This window comes from Myotis davidii, unplaced genomic scaffold (assembly GCF_000327345.1).
Source record: "Myotis davidii unplaced genomic scaffold, ASM32734v1 scaffold96, whole genome shotgun sequence".
Lineage (NCBI taxonomy): Eukaryota > Metazoa > Chordata > Mammalia > Chiroptera > Vespertilionidae > Myotis > Myotis davidii.
In genome coordinates, this window is record NW_006289416.1 from 7741040 (window position 1) to 7762872 (window position 21833).

Below are 21833 nucleotides of genomic sequence, written 5' to 3' on the forward strand. Positions count from 1 at the left end.
ATCCAGCATCGCTGTTCTCTCCCGCCTCACTCTCCTCCTGCACTTCCTGCTAAAACAGCTGCTGCCACTGTAACGATGTCACAGAATGGAAAGCAGAGTCACTGAGCAATGGAAGTCCTTCCGGTCCCCCAGACTCCAGCCTGGAGCATTGTGTGATGGGCCATGGTGCCTTTGAGCCCCAAATTCACCCCAAAATTTGACATTTCTGAGTTGATCGCAGTGCGTTGGCAGTTGTTGGAGACCCATCTGTATAATTTCCATTTTCTTAGGCAAGTCCCGTAAACAAGTTTAGGTTTTTTTGAGAACTCAGATAATTCGTAGGTTAACCATATAATCTATACTTAAGAGCTTAAGGAGCTGAAATGTAGGAAGCGTTTCCCCACAGACATGTACCGACCTCCTCTGATACTCAGCTGCACAGAAACATCTAGACAAGGAGGCGAGTTCTTAGACTTCGAGGTGCACGCAGACTTCCCATTGTACCGCACCTACAAGAGTCTCAGGTTCACTCTCTTTTCCTCCTGTTATCTCTGTCTATCTATCTCCACCTCCACCTCCCTCACACACACCCTTAAGGGGTTCCTCTCCACTTCAGTTGCAAAACAGGAGACTGTCTTTCATGAGCACCAGGTGCAGTAAAAGGGCACTGCCATGTCCTGACTACCCCCTCAACCCCCACCCCCGCCCCCTTCTCCGCCCCAGGCAGACACGGCCGCAGGGGATCTGTTCTGGTGGGAATGTTCTGTCTTTGTCACCCAATGTGTAGTCGTTAGACACACCTGGGCAGGAAGCACATGGCGTGTGGCCGGCCCACCTGAGGAACCACATTCTTAATGCCATTTATTTTAAATGATTTAGATTTAAATAGCTGTGTGTTCAAGTGACAGCGTGGCCCCACTGGATATACATCACCCCTAAGGTGCCCAGAACCCTGCTTTTCAAGTAAAAAAAACTGAGTGTAAAATCTTTAGCTGTTCTCTTCTACTTTCTGACAGTTTTAGCCTTTTTGAAAAGAGGTTTGTTGCAATGTATTTCAAAGGGAAATATGACGTAGTGTTTGGAGAATATCCCAGGAGCGTTAACACTTCCTTCCCACGAGCCATAGGCCCTTCTCGTTTCACCGCTGGGATGCAAAGCCACTGCATTCCTCTGTTTAGGGCATGGTATCTCGTGCCTTTTAATCATTGCTTCAGTGTTTAAAAGAAAATCAACCTTGTGACTTTAGGTTTCTCTTCCTGGGTTTGTAACAACACTGTAAAGCAGGGTCCTCAAATTACAGCACGCAGGCCACATGCAAATACAAATATTGTATTTGTTCCCATTTTGTCTTTTTACTTCAAAATAAGGTATGTGCAGTGTGCATAGGAATTTGTTCATAGTGTTTTTTTTAAACTATAGTCCGGCCCTCCAACGGTCTGAGGGACAGTGAACTGGCCCCCTGTTTAAAAAGTTTGAGGACCCCTGCTAAAGACTAGGAGACTGAGTGTGTTAAGTCACAATTCCTGCAGCGCTTGAAGCAGGAGTATCGTTTCCTGAGTATCACAGAGAACCCATTTGGACGCATCTCCCCTGCATCACTGAGTTGTCATGTGACCTGGCGGATTGTGTTGACTGCTCCATAACAGGTTTTTCAAAATATAAAAATATTTTGAAGCTTCTGTCTTCTCATAACTATAACCTGAGTTACTTGTCTTGTCAGTTATGAAACCAGGGGAAGGTCTGTGGCCTGAAAAGCAAAATTTCTCCTGCAAGTGCATTTGCAGGAATATCATGTTCACACTCTTGACTAAGTGAAGAATGCATTGATCGCATTGATCTTGCTGACGGGCGTCTATCTGCACCTGTAGGTATGAAATTCTTGAGATGCATTTAGTTGGTTATTAAAGTTCATGTGACTGGTTTTGGTGCTGGCAGAGTGGAAACAGGCTTTAGCAAGATTCGGTTCTGCAGCTCCTAGAGCGAGTCAGAGCAGGTTTCTGTCCAGGGCTTCCCCCTTCGATCACATTCCTTCTGCAAGGCAGGTTTGTCCCTAAATTTAGAGCGAGGAAACTGAAAGGCAGGTGCAATCAGAGTCCTAAAAAATTCTTCTCTTTCACTTCTTAACCTCACTGCCTTGGTGTACACATTAAACCCTGGTTTTACTTAAGAAGCTTTTATTTCCACCTTCTCTTAAGTATGGAAGATGTCAGAAGATGGATAATAGCAAAATACGTAATGGTAGTGTCTGGCTTTGACTCTGCTCGCTGGGGGCAGGACCCTGTCCCCCACTGTACACGTGGGCACTCATCTACAGTCACAGAGCCACCTTCATGTGATCAAGGGTGCTTCCTGTGTCCTCTGACGCCAAACGAACAGGTCGAGGAGGGAGTCCCAGGGTTGAATTCTCAGCTCTATGAGATTCATACTTTTCCTCGGGGGTCCTCAGTGTTGAGTAGCAAGCATTTTCTCAGCCTTTATTTATAAATCCACTCATGTTCATCAGTCTAGCCGTTAGAGAGAAGAGTCAAAGTCTTCCAAAATTTTAATTTCCCACATTTCAAAAGCCAATCCTGGGCCTTGGCACTGAGCCCCACGCGAGCTCCACAGAGGCCTGGCCGCCAGCGTGGGCGGGAAGGACCCTGATCCTCCACATCATTGCCCCCCTGAGACACGTGCCCAGCCAAAAGCCACTGGGTCCTGGCTGCTGAGTGCAGATGTTGTTGGTTTTCAATGGCTTTTGCTGAAATAGAATTCACATAACGTAAGATGTACTCATTCAAAATGTATAAATCAATGTGGGTTTTTGGCATATTCATAGGATTATGCAACCAGCACAGCAATCTAATTTTATAACATTTGTTCATCCCTCAAAGAAACCCTCCTGCCCATTAACTGTCACTCCCCATCCCCCACCCCACCCGACTCCCCATCCTGACTCAACCACTAATGTGCTTGCAGTCTCTATAGATTGGCCTGTCTTGGACACTTCATGTATGTGTAATCATGCACATATATGATTTTTTTGTGTGCATGGCTTCTTTCCTGGAGGATCATGTTCTCAGTGTTTATCCACATTGTAGCACACGTCAATGCTTCATTCCTTTTCTTTACCGAGTAACATTCCGTTCTAGGAATTTACCCATTCATTACTTGGTGAACATTTGAGTTGTCTCCACCTGTTGGTATTATGAATAATGCTGCTAACAACATCCATGTGTAGTGTTTTGTGTGGACACATGCTTTCATTTCTCCTGGGCATATACCTGGGGGTGGATTTGATGAGTCACATGGTACTTCGAGGCTGAACTTTGAGGGCCACCGGACTGTTTCCACAATGGTCTCCCACTGTCCTGGCTGATGGGTGTTTTGACTTGTGCACATCCTCGCCTATGATTATTATTATTATTACAGTCTTTTTTATCGTATCCACCCTCGTGGTGTGAGGTGGGACCTCAGCCTGGTTTCCATTTGCATTTTCTTAACGAATAACGATGTTGAGCATCTGTTACGTGCTTACTGGCCATTTGTGTGTCTTCTTTGGAGACATGTCTGTTCCGATTCTTTGCCCATGTTTTTAATTGGGTGGTTTGTTTTTCTTTGTTGAGTTGTAGGAGCACTTTACATATTCTGGGCACTAGACCTTTACCGGGCGTACCATCTGTAAATACTTCCTCCGGTTCTCTGAGCGGCTGTTTCACGCTCTCGGTGGTGTCTACGGAAGCACGAGTTTCTGATTTTGAAGTCCAGCCTCCCAGAATGTCTTCTGTTGCTTGTGCTTTAAGAGCATATCTAAGGCTCACATCTGAGAAACCATTACGGAGGCAGCACTGCTTTTCATGACTCCATTCCATCTGATTCTCACCCCCAGTCAGTCTCTAATCCTTGTCATGCTGTCCCTGCTCTGCAATTGTTCTTTTAAAAGTAGCGTTTTGATGACTTATAATGTGTCTTTATGAAAAGTACACAAATAAGTGGATTTGTAGGTTTCACTTCCTATCTGATGCTTCCCTTTGTCTGGACAAGTGGCTCTCAACCAGGGCGCCCCCTCCTACCCTTGGTGGGACATTTGCCAGCGTCCAGTTGTCACAGTGGCAGGGTGCCCTGAGCCGCCCATGGGTAGAGACCAAGATGCTCCTCAACATCCCACAACACACAGGACAGCCTACCCCATGACCAGGGCTGACCCAGCCCAGAACGTCACCAATGCCAGTGTCAAGAGGCCTGGGCTGGACAGGCCACAGCTGCCCGTGCACGGACGTCCCCGTCCTGCCCTGACCCTGTGTGAGAGGAGACCTGGCTTCATAATGAGCCCGTTCACATGATCCCAGTCTTCATGTCTCTTCATGTTCTTTACTTTGATCCCGAAAGCTTCAATGTTTTGCTAGAATCCTTTGTTACTTATCCAAACCCAGCTTACAGCAAGAATAATTCTGTTTTTTAAGAAACAAACCAAAAATGTTAAGTAATAAGCTCTACATTGTAAGAAGAGTTTTTATTATACCACACACACACACACAGTGGAAGGACTGAGATTTGACCCCAAACAGAGGCCATGCAAAAGGAGGGTGACCCTGCTCCCTGCATCCCAGGCAGGGTCCCCGACTCACTGGATCTTCTCCCTTGGGACCCCTGATGTCCTAGAACAGTGCGAAGAGCCTGACTCCGCTCTCCCGAGGCCGTTCAGTCCAGCTGGGATCTCTGGTTTGAACTAATGCGATTTCCTCTGGATCTGATGGAAGCAAGTCCTCCCTGAGAGCAGACGCTCGCCTGGTTGTGATGGACACCCCGCCGGCTGCCTGGGGGCTCTGAGTGCCTCTTTGCAGATAACATTTATCATCCCGACTATACCAGAGGAGGCATTTGAAAGACATTGTTGTTGTTGTTTTAAGAAATGCAGGAAATATCCACTCCTCTATTTAAAGAGAATTTACAAACCCTTCCAACACTAAGGTCGACAAATTCCACTCCACGGTTTCCTGTTCAGGTCGGTGCATGGAACCAGTGAAGATGACAAAGGCTGAGAGCTCAGCTTGCACCAACGATGCACAGGAGGGGAGAGGCCTTGGGCCCATTGAGGAGTCCAGGGGTGGAACAGGGCTGCACTGCACTCTGGGTAGTGGCAGGAGGGGCACCAGACAGGCATAAGGAGGGGGGATGGGGCAGACACCAAACATGCAGTGGGGTTTGAACGCTGTGCTACTCCAGGACTCATCCTCTAAGCAGAGAATGGATCAACCAAACAAGACATGTTAATCACACAGGAATGAAAACCACTGTGTAAAAAATAAGGTACTGGGGATGCAGCAAACTACTTAATTTATAGTGATTATTGTGCCAATGCTATTGAATAATAAATTTCATCTCTATAGGAAAATATTTTTAAATCTACCTTAATCATAAGAATTTTTTCTCATTGCATGTTCCCCTAAAATGATTATGGAAAAATAAGTGGGCTCTTACTAGGTCAGCCCTCACATACTTAGGCTGATGGAACGGAAAATTGGCACAAACATTTTGAGGAGAAAAACCATAATGGCTTCAAATGCATTTACCTAGTAGACACTGGCAGCCACAGACACATTTGGGACAATGACACTCTGAGGGTTCCTGGGTCATGGAGTCAGGCCCTCGGTTGTATACCTGAGTGTTTACAACTTGTGGGAAGCTTTTATTTCCCTATCAGGAAAATTCCATTGCATTTGACACACATCACCTTGGTTTTGTTTGTTTTGCTTGTAGGCATTTTGCTTATTAAAAATGTGTTAGTCACAAGGATATTTTTATGTTCATGGGATAGCAACAGTGTCAGGTCTCAGGAACAAGCTTCTTGTTTGAACAGAAATTAGTCACTAGATTTCCGCGGGCAACACGTACTTCCCCTGCCCGTCCAACCCACCGTGCGCACGTCACTGATATTGAGGGATAAGATCCAAGGTGGGGGGGAAGCTTGAGGTCCTGCCCCTGACCTCCACTCTGGGCCTCACCTGAGGCTGCTCTAGGTTAGGTGGACGCTGTGTGGCTACAGGACAGACTCTGCACAGGGCGGGGTACAATGCAGGTGCCTCTGCCATCCGGCCTGAGCCATGGACCTGCGAAGCTGGAACCACATGCCCAACCTCCAGCCTTTGCTTTAACCTCCAGCTTTTACTCTGAACCTGGAATACCCTCCCCTCGGAGACTCACCATTACTTACCAGTAAGGAGGAAAAAACACTCCCAGTTCTCACTGGAAGACGGGATAGGTTGGAAGGGGTGACCCGGTAGACACTAAAGCACAAAAAATTACATCCACAGTGTTTATAATGGTAGCTACATGGTCATCATTAATTAGTCCTCAAATAAAACTATTATTTTGTACTTAGTGAAGAATATGACTGATATCAGCGTAGAAGCCAAATGTGAAACAAATACATGTGACAAGAATGTAAAGCTGATGAAAGAAACTATCAGGAAATTCTTTCTGTTCCAAGTTGCACTCTCTTCCAAAACGAAACAGGTAGATATGAAACCATGTCTCTTAACCCACCTTTGGTGCCCGCTGCCGAAACAGAAATTCTCTATTTTGAACTGCTCTTAAATAGGATAAAACTGAACAGTTTTCTCTCCAGCACATGCTGGGTGCCAGGCACTGTGAGGTGTGGGGACAGGAAAGTGCATAAGGCAAGGTCCCCATTCTTAATAAACGTTCAGTGTCGCAGGGAGAAAGGAATAGAGAAACAGGGTGTCGGTGACCATGTCAGATCTCCGGGGTAGGGGCTCAGGAAGAACACTGGACACAGGAAAGCCACTGAGGGGACCTGGCCAGGTGGTGTCAGAGTTCCCAGACCTCTGCCTTCTCCAGGCTCCAGAGGCAGCAGAGGGGTCCTCTAAGGACGGCTGTGGCTGTCTGTCCCAGCTCCCAGGAGGGTCCTTGCCTGTCCCACATCCCCAGTAACACTGAGAAATGTTTTCAACTCGGTCAGTATGTTAGAAACATAGGGTTGGAGTGAGGGTCAGCTCACTACCTTATCGGGGATGATATTCAGTTTCTTTTGTATGAAAATATATCCCCTGGAACAGGAGAAGGCCTCGAGCTTGGGCGAGAAAAGAAGCTGGAGCTCATGATCTTCTGCAACAGCGGTTCTCAACCTGTGGGTCGCGACCCCTTTGGCAGTCGAACGACCCTTTCACAGGGGTCGCCTAAGACCATCCTGCATATCAGATATTTACATTACGATTCATAACAGTAGCAACATTACAGTTATGAAGTAGCAACAAAAATAATTTTATGGTTGGGCCACAACGTGAGGAACTGTATTTAAAGGGCCAGAAGGTTGAGACCCACTGCTCTACAGTAAACCCACCTGAGCCAGGACTGAGCAGTGGAACCGGAACTGTTCCGGACCCCAGGACGGACGTGAGGACAGAAGCGCGGTATGTTATTTTGATGGTAAAACACTTTGTTTTGTTTTCCAGGAGGGTGAAGCCTCCAGAGGGGAGCCTGAGAAAAAGAGGAACCTCCGCGAACTCTCCCGGGAGCCCTCGGGGGACAGCGACGTGTTTGGTGCGTGACACACTGACTGGGGCAGTGGTTCCATGGGACGGCCGTGTGCACGTGCACTGCCGCCCGGGAGGTTTAGTTTCTCGAGTTCCCTGTCCTTACTGACAATGCGATTCTCAGGAGGCAGGGGAGGCGAGCCCTTCCTCACCTCACAATCCTCTCCCGCCCTGTCCGCGTGGGGCCTGGGATCCATCCCTGCCTGCTCCCTGCTTGTTTTGTTTTATTTTGGGTGGATTTCCCCGATTTTCCACTCTGTGCGATATTTCTAGGAGTTGCTCGTTCGTGTGTGGGCATTTGAAAGCCGAACACTGCTCGTAAAAAATCACTAACGAGGAAGTGAAATTGGCCCAAAGCCTAGATACTGTGGTGTGTATTTTAACTACAAAGAACGACTCGAGTGTTGGGAAGTAACTGTTTCCTATAAAACTGCTTGTTCGTGGTGCCCCAGGGACAAAAGTTGCCTTTACATGTAGTCCTCTCTGCGGCCGGGGCAGCATGGACAGGTTCTCACGTGGTTTTCACGTGAAGTCTCTTGGCTCCGCTGTGGCCTCATGACAGTGACACGCAGTGATTCACCTGGGACCCCGTAGATAGGCGGACACCCCGGAGATCTGCCTCGTATTCCTGAAGCAGAGAGAACAGGGCGGGGTGAAGCCTAGGCTCCCCCTGGTCTATCCAAGAGGAACAGAGCATGACATACATACACATGTGTGTAACAGAAATACCATGTAGTGTGAACAGGATCTGCAATGGGCCTTTCCCTTCATGATGAACATGGTACAAGTCCCACGGCTCTTTCAAAGGCAGCCCTCTGTCCCCTTCTCCAAAGATGCATATTCGACTTGGAGAATTATTACCTAGAGTTGAACGTGAAAACCAATGGAAATGCAAACATTCCAATCATATTGCAAACTCAGATTTGTCTTTTCCTGAGAAGAATATGCAGACTCAGCCTGTTTGATTTCCCGTGACTTCCCGATGCCTGGAGCTTCGAGCTGCTCAGCCGGACGAGTGCAACCACACCTGCCATGCTCCCGGCCACTGGGCACCTCCACAGCACCTCCTTGGCATGCACAGCCCATACTAGGTTAAGGTTGAGTCACAGCAGAGGGGAAGTGGGAGGATCCGACGATGTCCTCACTTCATGTGACCTTGAGCAAGATGGCCCAGGTGCCTCAGGGTTCCATCACTCTGCCCAGCAACTCTGAGCAGTGCAGGCGGTGAGGCCCTGCAGAGCTGCCGGCATCTGCTTTTAAACCTAATAGTCCCTGTTCCTCATGCTCCCCTGGAATCCAGAAAAATCCCCATCTGCAGATGCTGAGCCACCGCGTGAAAGGAGCTCAGGAATCCTGGCTGCCACCTCACTGCGTAGTCTTGGAAAATCTATGTGTGAATTCTCTTTAAGTTATGGAATGTTCCACAAACGTCACTGAGAATGACATCAATAGGCCCCTCCCACTTTACAAAAAAGGCCTTTTCTTGACCAAACAGAAACCCCCCCTGAATGTGACAGGGAGCCAAGTCTTCGTGATGTTCTCTGAGCCACGTGGGTCATCAGCATTACTTTCACGATAATGTTCCAGCCCCTGCGATTCATTCTGTCCCCGTGTCAGGAGAATCGGGGGCTGTGAGAGATAGGCAGGGGCTGTTGTCTATCACTGACTCCTTGCTGCGGGTCATAGGCCTCCAGGTCTCAGTGTTGTACCTTTGCCAGTCAGAGCCACCCTGAGAACCGAACCGGGGACCTTAGAGAGTGTGCGGCCGGGCTGAGGAGGGCCGGCACAGGTGCCGTGGGGGGTGCTCCAACCACAGGTTGCACAAGGAGACAGACATGCTTCCTCCTGGCGCTGCGAGGGCCAGCACCCCCACTCACTCATCAATGCTCTCTAGAGTTTCATTTACTTTTCCATTTCCTGGGAAAATCCCTCTGAAGGGTTGTCGCAGATCTAAGCAAACGACACACCAGGGCATGTTTTAAATCTCTTTCTGTGACTGGCTTTCTGACAGTGACACTCCAGGGTGGCTTTGCCTGCTCCCCGAGGAGGAAGAGAACATGTTAAGGGTGTTGTCTGAGCTTTGGGGAAGCAGGTTGTTCTGCGGTAGGCCTGTCACACGCCTTTTTTGAAGCTCACACCCCACACGTAACAGACACTGTTCTTGTCATTTGAAAGCCAGGCAGGAAAGGCAGTTATGTATCCCTGCCCTGCCCCTCCCAGTTCCCCAGGCATGGCCCCGCTCAGGTCAGTGAGGTGAATGGAAGCCTTGGGTCTCCCTCAGTTATGCTGACAGGAGAGAAGTCCCCAATAGAGGGCGCCCCTGCTCTTTCCGGAACCCCTGGGCTCCTTCCAGAGGGGACCCAGGTCTCCAGGTCAGAGCTGTAAGGATGGGTTTGTCCCACTGGAGGGGCAATTGCAGGCCTACAGGGTCCTGGGGAAGGATAGAAAGTACCACCTCCCTACTTCCGCTGATAGCACCTTACAGGGCTCAGTCCTGTGCAAAACTCAGGGCAAAATTCTACTGAAATCATTAGAAAATGTCCGCCAGTTCATTGCTCAAACAATGGAGCTAGAATTACCTCGCTGGTCCTGTGGCTCCAACAGAACAGCCTGTGAACTGCCACCTGCGTGATGGGGAGAGGGTGCCTGCTCAGTGTCTACACCCAGATGCAGGGTCTCTCTCAGAAACCCATCATGACCTATAACAGTCTTTGTACAAACTTGGTATTTAATTATTTGCATGTGCTGTTTTCTTATTTTGCTTGATTTTCTGCTTTGAGGCTCATTTTCCTGAAGATGATGAGGTCACTAGGGCCTGGCCTGTGACATCTTCAAGTCATGGAGTGTTTGGGGGACACCAATTCACCCTGAATCTCTGTCCCCTTCTGCCCCTAAGACAGCCTCTGCAAACTGTTGTATTCACAAGGTCCTGTACCTTGACCGCGTGTCCTGAGGCCCAAGCTCTTGACTAGTGAGGAGTTTTGCCTTTAAGCTGCTGCTGAATAGGTGATGTGCAAGCATGTGTGTGTGTGTGCAAGTGTGCTTGCATGGAGTGTGCAAGTGTGTGTGCATGGAGTGTGCATGTGGGTGGATTTGCACGTGTGTGCACATATGTGGTTGTGTATGCACTGTGTGCACATGTGTGTTGCACATGTAGTATGTGCATGCAAGTGCGCATGTATGTGTGTTTGCACATGTGTGGTTGCATGTGCAAGTGTGCTAATGTGTGCATACATTTGTAAGGGTGTATTTGCACACATGTGCATACAATAATCTTTCCACAAACAAAATACCTCTGACACTATGTTGCTTTGTTCTTTGAATTATGAGATGCCAAGACTACTTTCACTCCAGTGTTTCCATAGAAACGGAGTCCATGGACATGGGTTGTTGGTGTTGGTATAGTTGTTCTGAGCTGTAAACATGAATCCACATGGTGGTGAAACCAGGACCATGCTGTCCCTGTGGGTTGAGCAGTCTGCTCCCCATTAAGGCGCTCCATCCTCTGAGCCCTCTGTACGTCTCTGCCCTTCCGATGCCCCTGATGAAAGGACCACCCTGCAGGTGTCCCCAGTGACCACAGACAGGTGTGGACTCTGGCTGGGCAGTGTCCTCGCAAACACCAGAGGCCCCGCTGGCATCCCCGCTCCCTGGGCCACACTGACCTGTCACAGGGGAAACTGGTATCCTGGCTTCTGTTGGGCTTTCAACACTTCGGAAACAAAAGTCCCTTTCTCACATTCTAAAGAGAGACGGGATGTGTCTCCAAGCAGGGTGTGGGCTCACCCAAGCTCCCAGAACCTTCTCTGTGTCTCCACAGGTGAGGAGGAGGTGCCCAGCCCAGGAAAGAGGCCGGGCAGTGGGCAGCACGGCTGTGTGCTGGCAGAGAGGGCCCTGTGCCTGGAGGTGGGAGGGGCAGGGCTCGCCTGCCGTGTCCTAGGTTGGCAGAGCACACGCTGTCCTGCTAGGTCCTGGACTGGATGAAGCTGTGGTCCAAAGGAGGCCAGTTCCCAGGGTGGTGACTCAGCAGTGCACCCTGGGAGAGAGGAGGCCACCGCTGCCTGCCCCGTGTGCCCATCCGCAGGTCCTGGCCTTCAAAAGGACATGTGCACTAGGGGTCACTTAAGGCCAACAGAGCCACAATGGGCCAGCTGAGCATCCTCCAGAACAAAGCGATACAGACCTCACCAAGGCACAAGTGGCAGCTGTGATGGGCGTGGCCGGTGGGCAACAGCCTGTCCCAGCTTGAGACCCAGGACTCAGCACCCCGTTGAAAGCACCCACATTAGGTTTCCATCAGTAAAAGTTACTATTTCTAATCTCACCCCACACCCAGTGGAATTTGTCAGGTGGACTGGGAGCTGCAGTGTGGCTGTGGGACTCTTCTCCCGATTCCTCAGCCACCAAGTTCCCTGGGCTGGTCAGTGGCCAAGAGAAGGACAGTCCCTGCAGAGAGCCCAGTCCCAGGCAGGCAGCTCTCCTCACCTCTCCCAGCTGAGTCCCCGCCTCCACCCCCTGCAGTTTGGGAGGTGCCATAACCCATGACAAATTGAAATAAGTGAATCCTTGCTTCTCCAATGAATCCTTGAGTCGGTGAGCCACACCTCTCCTTCCTCTAAGAGCATCGCCATCAATGTTTTCTAAACTAAAGAAACAAGTCTTTTAAAAGGAAAATGAGCCCTGGCTGGTATGGCTCAGTTGGGCATCTTTCCATGCACTGAAAAGTTGTCAGTTCAGTTCCTGGTCAGGGCACATACCCAGGTTACAGGTTTGATCCCTGGTGGGGGCATATACAGGAGGCAACCAATCATTGCTTCTCTCTCTCTGTCTCTCTCTCACCCCATCTCATCCCCCTCTCTAAAATGAGTCAAACATACCCTCACATGAGGATTTAAAAAATCAAAATAAGACAATCCCCAGCTCTGGTTCTGGCTGAATATAGCCCTGCTCACATACCTGCCCCAAGATGCATGGGGTCACACCTGCCTTCAGAGATCAAAGACTTTGATGAGAATCAGGTCCCTGGCTCTGCCTGAGCTCTGCCCTGTGTCACTGCTGAGCCATCATGGTGTCACCATGCTCCATCAGAGCTGCTGGGCCCTGATCCCCCCACACCTGTTCCAGCAGGTGACCTCACAGCCTCTGAGCTGTGGAGACAGTGGCAGGGGGCTTTTAAAGCACACAATGGATATGACACGCTCTTAGCAGAATAATTTTATCATTAAGAATGTGAAGGCAATTTAGAGCTGCCTGTATCAGTCACCAGCAAGTGAAATGTAGGTAAATTGGTGTAATTTTGGCACATTGAATCAGAGTGTTTCATTAGGTAGATGTAGTGCATCCAGGCCCTTCTTACTTCTCAGGGCTCGGTACAACCATTTTCTCATTCTATGTATAATCTATACTAATAAAAGAGTAATATGCTAATTAGACCGGATAGACCGGCCGTCTTCTGGACGTCCTTCCGGACAAAGCTGTGGTGGGGGGCTGAGGCAGAGGCAGTTAGGCGCAATCAGGCTGGCAGGGGAGAGCAGTTAGGAGCGATCAGGCCAGCAGGGGAGAGCAGTTAGGGGCGATCGGGCAGGCAGGCAGGTGAGCAGTTAGGAGCCAGCAGTCCCGGATTGTGAGAGGGATGTCCAACTGCCAGTTTAGGCCTGATCTCACAGGGGTCCCAGATTGGAGAGCATGCAGGCTGGGCTGAGGGACACCCCACCCCCCGTGCACTAATTATGTACACCGGTCCTCTAGTCCTATATAATAAAAGCCTAATATGCTAAGTGTCCAGTAGTCCAGTTGTTCAATGCTAATGATATACTAAGGCCGCTCAACTGCTTGCTATAACATGCACTGACCACCAGGAGCAGACACTCTGACCAGTAGGTTAGCTTGCTGCTGGGGTCGGGCCGATTGGGACTGAGCAAGATGGGCCAGACATGCCCTGAAGCCCTTCCACAGTCCCTCTCTGGCTGGCCAACCTCCCACATCCCTCCCCAGCCCTGATCATGCACTGGTGGGGTCCCTCAGCCTGGCCTGCACCCTCTCGCAATCCAGGACTCCTCAGGGGGGTACATTGACTGTCAGGTAGTTCCATCCTATATAATAAAAGGCTAATATGCAAATCAACCAAAGAGTGGGTCAACCAATCACTATGATGTGCCCTGACCACTAGGGGGCAGAACCAAAAAAATGAGTTCGCGTGTCACCTCTGACACGCACGTCATAGGTTCGCCATCACGGACATCGGAGCTGCCCGCTGGTCATCAGTGTGCTCCCACAGGGGGAGCACCACTCAGCCAGAAGCCCTGAGCCGAGCCCACGGCTGGTGAGCGCAGCGGCAGTGGTGGGAGTCTCTCCTATGTCTGCAGCAGCACTAAGGATGTCTGACTGCCAATGCCATCAGTCAGACTTCCCCCTATGGTTCAGTTTTAAATGTTATCTGATTTTATTAGAAAATTTTACCTCTAGTTGAAACCTTTTTATTTAAATTGCTTCAAAAAAAGTGTGTCTTAATGTTCCATTTCTTTTTCCTGGGAACTCTGTTACGAACCCAGATGGGGTGGGTGGGGTTATAACCAACCTGTGGTCCGTAACCGGCAGATGGCACAGCATGGAGACAGGATCTGCCACAGGTGCAGGGTCCAGGTGATGGCAGCCACCTTGAGGGGACCGGACAGTGCTCCTTTACACTGTTGGGGCTACTGCTCTTGAGATGCCAGCAAACAGGGGAGCCATGTGGGAGGGTGCCCGTCTCCCCGAAAGCAGAGACAGCCCCAGCACAGTGACTTGGATCTGGACACACTGGCACACTCACACAATATGCAGTCACTGTCACACACTCACATATACCCTGACACACTCATATACACTCTCACGCATGAAGAAAGGGTGGGAGGGAGGGCAGGGACCACCTGGGTCCCTTGGGGGTGTCATCTCCTCTCCTCACTGTGCAGGGCAGGCTGACGCCCTTGGCGGGAGGTCACTGCTTGTCTGCAAGGGCAGCTGGAGGGACACGGTGTTTTTGTACAGGAGGACGGCCACCGCAGCCCTGCCCGGTGAGCAGTCGGCCCTGCAGGCAGTTGTTGCAGGGTGACGTCTTCTCCCGTGTGCTCAGGCAGCACCTTGTCACTGTGGTTTTCTGTGACCTGATTGGACAGAAGGAGGCCCCTCAGGCGTCCCCTCGGGAGAGACAGGTCCTGGTTCTGGCTTTGTGGGCGCATTGTTCCAGGGGACACTGCCAATCCCCAGGCATCTTACCTTCATTAAAACCGACTTAGGAATATACATACCTACGATCCTGTTGGAGCAGGGAGCCAGGCTGGGGAGGTTGAGGGAACAAAGGAGAGAGCGGTAGCATCGAGGCAGCTGCCACGAGGGGCAGGGAGGGCAGGGGCGGGGCTGGCTGGGCCCCCCGGGGTGGACAGTGAGGGACATGGGCAGGTCACTCAGAAGGGGTGACATGACCCCGAAGCCCTGTGCTCCTGGTCCTCGGGCTTCAGTAATGCCCTTTTAAAGGTCGGGGTGCCTGGGTGACCACTGAACTTGGCCCCACAAAGACATCCCTCTGGAATGGCCCAACACTGGCATAAATTCACCAGAAGTTGGCATTTCTAACTAGATAGACAGATAGATGAGAGATAGACAGATAGATAATAGATAGATGATAGATGGATGGAAAATAGATAGATAGATAGATAGATAGATAGATAGATAGATAGATGATAGGTAGGTAGATAGATAGATAGATAGATAGATAGATACTTCATCTCCAATAAAACATTTTTTGATGAAAACGTTTCATGCACCGCATGTGGACATTTGTAGAGATTCAGGGAAAAGGGGCATTTGCAATCCACTGAAGCCCTGCTGTGAGCGATGCTGGCCTTGGGGGATCCGAACTGAGCAGGACAGTGACACCAACCCAGCACCCTAGGGTACCTGCTGCAGTGCCTGACAGATGGATGACATTTAGCGAGTCAGAAACCAGGACCACTGGGAAATTACCCAGGACTTGTAGAAAATGACATCAAATTGTCTGATTAAAATTTAAAATGTTGCAGTGAGTTTCAAGAAGAATTTTTCTTCCATTTCAGAGAACTTGGTAATACACATACCTCCATACATATGTGTATATGACTTATCATGACATGCAAATGTTGACTTTCTATATATGGTAATTTTCTTGTGAAATTATCTATTCAATATTCTTTTTTTTTTTAATCCTCACCTGAGGATATTTTTATTCCATTGATTTTTAGAAAGTGGGAGGGAAGGAGGAAAGGGGAGGGAAGGGGAGAGAGAGAAAAACATTGATGTGAAAGAAACACATCAATTGGTGGCCTCCTGCACATGTCCTGACTGGGGCCAGGAATCGAACTTGAGACCCCTTGGCCTGAGAGCTGATACTCTTAACCACTAAGCCAACCCAGCCATGGCTATTTATAGTTCTTGCAACAAAACATAAAAATATATTATTGGAGCCCGGCTGGTGTTGCTCAATGGTTGAGCATCGACTTATGAACCAGGAGTTCATGGTTTGATTTCCAGTCAGGGCACATGCCCGGGTTGTGGGCTCGATCCTCAGTGTAGGGTATACAAGGAAGCAGCTGATCAATGACTCTTTCTCATCACTGATGTTTCTACCTCCTCTCTGAAATCAATAAAATTATATTTTTTAAAAAGATTATTATACGTACCCATTGTGATTAGGTTAGAATTTTCATAAATAAATCTTCTAAGGTATCTCTCTCCACTAGATGAGTAGATGAATAGACAGGGAATATTTTCCATTTCTTCATTCAGATACTTTATAAAGTGTAAATGGTGTGTGATTATATGATCATGAAAAACTATCTCAAAATGATTCCCTAAAAAGAAAATAAAAAACACCCCTCAAAAAAAACAACATCTAAGATATTAGTGTATACACTTTGCTAAAACAATAAATACCTAGAAATAGTTAAAGCAGCAGATAAAGAGATATTTATATTTTTATAAATATCTTGGAATGGCTCCTTTATTCCCATGTATCTAATTATTACACCATCTTTTCTCAAATTAAAAACTCATGTTTTACTGCCTGAGGATTTTTTGTAAGTATTTCACTGAATATTCATTTACTTAAAGAGTTTTCAAGTTATTTTTACCCTTAAAAGATCGCAGTGGCTGCCGCGGGCTGGTACTGGCTGCCCCGCGGGGCACCTCCTCGGTGCTGGGACCGGCTGTGAAAAGCAGGCATTGTGTGCAGGCCCCGTCCCCACTCCAGACCTTTGACACCATTGTTCCTGTGGCTCCCGGGGACACAGTGCTGCAGTTCAGCTCTGCCACTGTCCCCAAGAAAGGATCCGAACGTGACCCTCCCTTGACTAAAAGGCCCAAGAGTCAGTGTATGGATGGTCTTCCTTGGGACCCGTGGATTATGCCTGTCCTGCAGCACAGAGTGTATACACGGCGACTGTTTCTGACCTTTTCTCCAGGTAACCAGTGATGAAAAGATCCTCCGAACACTTACAAAGGAACAGGAATGTTTTTAGAAGTGTGGTGGTTAAACTTGATACTACGTTTTAGCTAAGAGAGGGGACACCAGTCAAAATGAGTTAAGTCTGGACCCCTGCTCCCTGTTCAGTTGATGACAGCAAATGCCAAGGCGAGACAACCTGCTGCCCAGTGTCGAGCTTCTGGAACGTGTGCCTTTGGCCGGCGTTGGAAGGCAAACCGCCTTCTGCGCACCCCCTTCCCCTCCTCTCCTTACTTTGCAGAAATGGCAGGTAGCAGTCAGCCATTCATGCATTTGGCGTGCACACATTCCAGAAAGGTCACAGAAAGTGACAGTTGTTTCCGTTTGACTGTGACACCGTTTTTCTTAATCTCCGGCAGCTCCAGCTCGGACTTGTTTTTGTAGCCCTGGGGTCACGAGAAATGTCACAGCTTTTTGCTGGTTACAAATAGATCATATTGGTTCTTTGGGTTGTTTTTTTTTTTTCAAGACTTGCGGTGGCAATTCTTCCAACATAAACTATTTTATATTATGTGATTATTCAGAATTGAAAGGAAAGAAAAAAGGTAATATGAGAAAATTCTAACACTCAGTTCTTGAAGTTGTACAGGATATATGTGAAGGGCAGGGGAGCTGCATTTCCTCTGTGTAACTGGGGTTTTCTTATTTATATGTGATTTTGCTTTAATACATATCTCAATGATCAGCACGATTTGCCTCTTTTAAGAGCAGCGAAAGTAAAGTGTGCAAGTAACTTGTAGCGAGGCGGACAGGTGAGGCAGGCGTTGCAGCATCCCCTTACAAGCTCTGCTTATGGAAATGTCATAAACAGAAAATGACCTTTCATGTTCTTCCCGCGGCTTCTCGCTCTCTGGGTGCAAACACGCACTGAGGAAGTGCTTGCTCTCTCGCTCCCAGACTCCGACCTCTGCAGCTGGCTTTCCCTGACTGTCACTTCTGAGTCAGGGCTGCACCGACTCCTGTCCTCAAAGCTTCCATCAGATTATAGATCACAGAGGTCAACGCCCTCTTTCCTCAGAGAGACAGACGGTCGGTCAATAGGTTAGGCTTTGCGGGCCCGAGGTCCCTGTCAGCTCACTCAACTCAACTCTGCCCATGGAGATGTTGGCAAATGGGTGTGGCTATTCAGCAACACTATGGGTGGACACTGAAATTTAAATTCCATATACTTTCCACATATCACAAAATACTATTTTTTCCTTTTCCTCTCTTTTTTAAACTATTTAGGAAGGTGAAAACATTCTCAGCTTGCAGGCTGTAGGAAAAAGGAAGTAGGCCAGGTTGGTCCTGGGCACGGTTTGCTGACCCCTTCCCATCACTGCCAATGTGCACCCTGCTTACCAGGGAAACCACTAGGATTTCCACTCAGCACAGAACGCAAAGGGAGAACTCTGCTGATCAGCCAGTCACAACATCTCTTGTACTTTAGAAATATTAAATAAAAAACGAACAGCAGCACCCATCATGTGAATTGACTGATGAATAATTTTTCCATTAAGCAAGTACTGTACATACACATGTGATATGTGTGTGCTCATACATACAAGAACATGCGCACACACATCACCCATACATGCGGCTGCTCCATGTACAGTGGACAGTGGATAGACAGTCCCGGGCCTGGGAGCTGACGGGAGCTGACCCTCCCTCCCCAGGACCCTGTCATGGAGTGGGAGTGGCAGGAAAAACCACGCACTGGGGAATCAGGAAGCTTGGGCTTGGGTCCTTCCCACCATGCACTGTGGGTAAGCCCCCCTGACCTGATCCTCTCAATGCAGAATCGGGTGGTGGTGTGAGCTCTTTGTGAGCACAGAGAGAAGGATGAAGGTGTGTCGGAGAGCTCTTCACCAATAGCACCTCCGCCGTTATGTCGGTCGTTAGCGTGGCCAGCCTCTGACACTTCTGAGTGGTGATTCCAGAACTTTCTCCCCATTCTATTTGCACACCAGGAACGCAGCAGGGGTAGGGCCTGTAGGCACCTGCCCTGTCCACACTGCCTCCAACAAAAGGTGTCCCCTTTGCTTCTGAATCTTTTCCTCCCTTTTACAGGTATCTTTGTCTGGGGCTGCTTGGGAGCAGGGCAGCGGCTGAGTGTCGACTCAGCTTGGCCTGTGACACATGCGCAGCACAGGCAGCGAAGGCTCTGCCACTGGATTTGCCCTTTGATCTGACCTGTGCCCAGAGGCAACCCCTAGGTACCACTCAGACCACATGGGTGCAGGGGGTCAGGTGGTTTGGGCATGTGTTTCAGCTTCTCTTGTGGCATTTCTAGTCCACAAAAGGCAGCAGGCAGCACGGACATCTCCTAGGTTTCCGGGAAGGGTGGTGGGAGCTGAGTCTGGGGTGGGGATGGGAATTGGACCTGAACCCGCTCGAGAGGGCTCTCCCACCTTGTCACATGCCGGAAGAGGCCCCCACCCCACAGACACCCTGGTCCCCGCCTGGGGCTGGCCTCGGGGCCAAGTTGTCCTGCCTGCATGCACTGAGCAACGTTGGGGACCCCATGGCTGGCGGGAGGCAGCAGGCTGAGCTCTAGGCCAGGAATGCGATTCCTCCCAGCCTTTTCCAGCCCAGTGATTCCGTGAGGAGTTTCAGGGTGTGACCCCTCATGTCAGATGGGACTGTGACTTCCACACCGGTCAGAAATGAGGTCACAGCTCCCTCCTCTCATGTAATAAAAGCTACTGCTGATCACAGGACACGGCGGGAGGGTCTCAGCACCATTTGGAAAGATGACAGGCCGAAGGGCCAAAATGAGTCAAAGTGAAGAAAATGACCAGGTCAGGGGCCGGGAGCTCGGCTTCTCTGTGGGTGCTGAACATCATGGTTGTCGGGACAAAGTTACTGTGAGAAACGCTAGATGCTGCACATGGAACGGAACCCATGTACATACCGGGCTCCATCTTAAATCTCATTATCTTTACGACCCCTGTGCTGGGAAGCCAGGCATATTGACTGTCACACCCCTTGTGCAATGAAGAAACACGGGCCCAGAGACACGCACGGTGGAGCCCCCAGCCCCAACACTGCTGTGGGAGGGTTCAAGGGGTGAGCTATTTAGAGCAAATAAAAACTATATGTTCTGGGCACACAAAGGAGGCATTTGAGAGAGCTGGGTGGGTTGATAAGACTTGTTTGTAAAGAGGTTTTAAAGCAACCTCGGGGTAGCCGGGCGGGCAGCTGCATGCCTCTCATAGCTGCAGGATGTCTGCCATAGCACATCCACGGCACAGCAAGGCCTTTTGTTTCCCTCCCCTCCGTGGTGACCTCGGCGCTGGCCCACAAAGACAAATTCCAGGGCCCGCAGGCCCCTCTGCAGAGAGCAGCCTGCTGGGTAGGCCGGAGACTGCCGGTACCCCGTGCCCCTTCTTCTGAAGTCAGGGTGGCCAGCCAAGCAGGGTCCTGTGCTCTTAGCATGTGCCCCCCGCCCCTCGCCCTCACCCCTCTGGACAGCGTGCTGTCTCCATCATTTTGGCTTGAAGGAGCAGAGCTCTTCGGCCCAGTTCATAGTGCACGCATTTAAGGCAGAATGGAGTCCTCACCTGTTCTCATCTGGGGGGCAAGAGTTGAGTGCTTAGGCTCTGGTCCCAGGCACCTTGTCCCTAGTACGTAGCTGGCAGCCAGCACCGGGCCTCTGCAGGGGGCGCCTGGCAGGGAGGGCCGGTCCAAGTTTGATCAGAGCCCCGCAGGGCCGACGCTGCGACCCCACCAGGACACCAAGATGGGAAGGGGCTGCGGGTCCCCAGCAGGACTGGCGTGTTGCTGTCCTCTGTGACTCAGCACATCCTGTGGGGCAGGACAGTCCCCTGTTTGACAGCACAGATCAGCTCAGTGTCAGGAGCCTCCCGGGCTGGAAAGTAACCTGGGGGTTTTATTAGGCAGTAAATGACCGATGTTGTACCTTCCACAAAGAAGGGCAGGTGGCCACGCTGTCCACACTGGAAGACATGAGTGTGGGGCACACATCCCCCTTTGCCATGTGAACTTGAAACTGTCAGAGACCTTAAATAGGGCCATCTGGTCACCTACACTGTGCAGGTGGGTCAGAAAGGGGCCTACACATACTCCCCAGCACTTTATTCTGAGACCAGGTTTTTCCTGTTCTTTTGATTCCAAATTGCCTTTATTCTGTAGTGAAATCAGGGGCTATTCCATGGGGGCTATTGTTTCTCTTCATGTCTTAGCTGGAAAAATGGAAACTTCTCAAAGTTCTGGGAGGCAGCATGCGCACCCATCATCCTCACCCCTCATTTTCACCACTTTCCTGGTCTGTGAAGTCTGGGTCGCCTGATGTACGGGAACAACGCGCACACACAAACCAACAGTGATGACCTCTGGTGAGCGAAGCCTCACTGCACGTTTTCAAGGTGTAAAAATTGGCAAAGCCCCTATTAGCAGAGCAATGATCATTTTTCATTGTTTCCGGTCTCATTACAGATCTGATCGGCCATGAATTGAAATTTATTAAAGTTCCCTAATGACATTAAAGTTGGATGATCCTTACATCTAACATTTTTAGACCTCTAATCATAGGAGAAAAAATTAAATTAATTGTAGTAAAGAGCAGGGCACTGTCACCTTCATCTTGTCACGCGAGGTTAGTTATCTCGCAGTTAAGTTTAATCAGCTGGCCGGCACACACAGCGGGGTCTCTGCATTCTGTGTAATCTGGCTTGGAGAGCAGTCTGGTTGTGCTCTGAGTAACTCTATGAATGCTTTCGAGGGGTCTCTGCATTCTGTGTCACTCTGGCTTGGAGAGCAGTCTGGTCGTGCTCTGAGTAACTCTATGAATGCTTTCTGTTCCT

At 49.6% G+C, this 21833-nt stretch overlaps 1 protein-coding gene across 5 annotated transcripts in view; it reads left to right on the top strand.

Annotated features, from left to right (window-relative positions):
* The window catches only part of MBP (myelin basic protein), a 73490-nt gene that overhangs the window by 16643 nt on the left and 35014 nt on the right, over window positions 1-21833 (top strand). For 2 of the 5 annotated variants that reach the window (XM_015562753.1, XM_015562754.1), the window contains exons 1-2: window positions 6456-6474; window positions 7434-7521. Coding sequence is in view for 2 of the 5 variants with exons in the window: in XM_015562755.1 (XP_015418241.1) it covers window positions 6349-6474; window positions 7434-7521 (214 nt within the window). In the remaining 3 variants the exon portion in view is untranslated. Of the gene's footprint in view, window positions 1-6340; window positions 6475-7433; window positions 7522-21833 lie in introns of those variants that run through there. The other 3 variants (XM_006761904.2, XM_015562756.1, XM_015562755.1) reach the window with 2 other exon arrangements.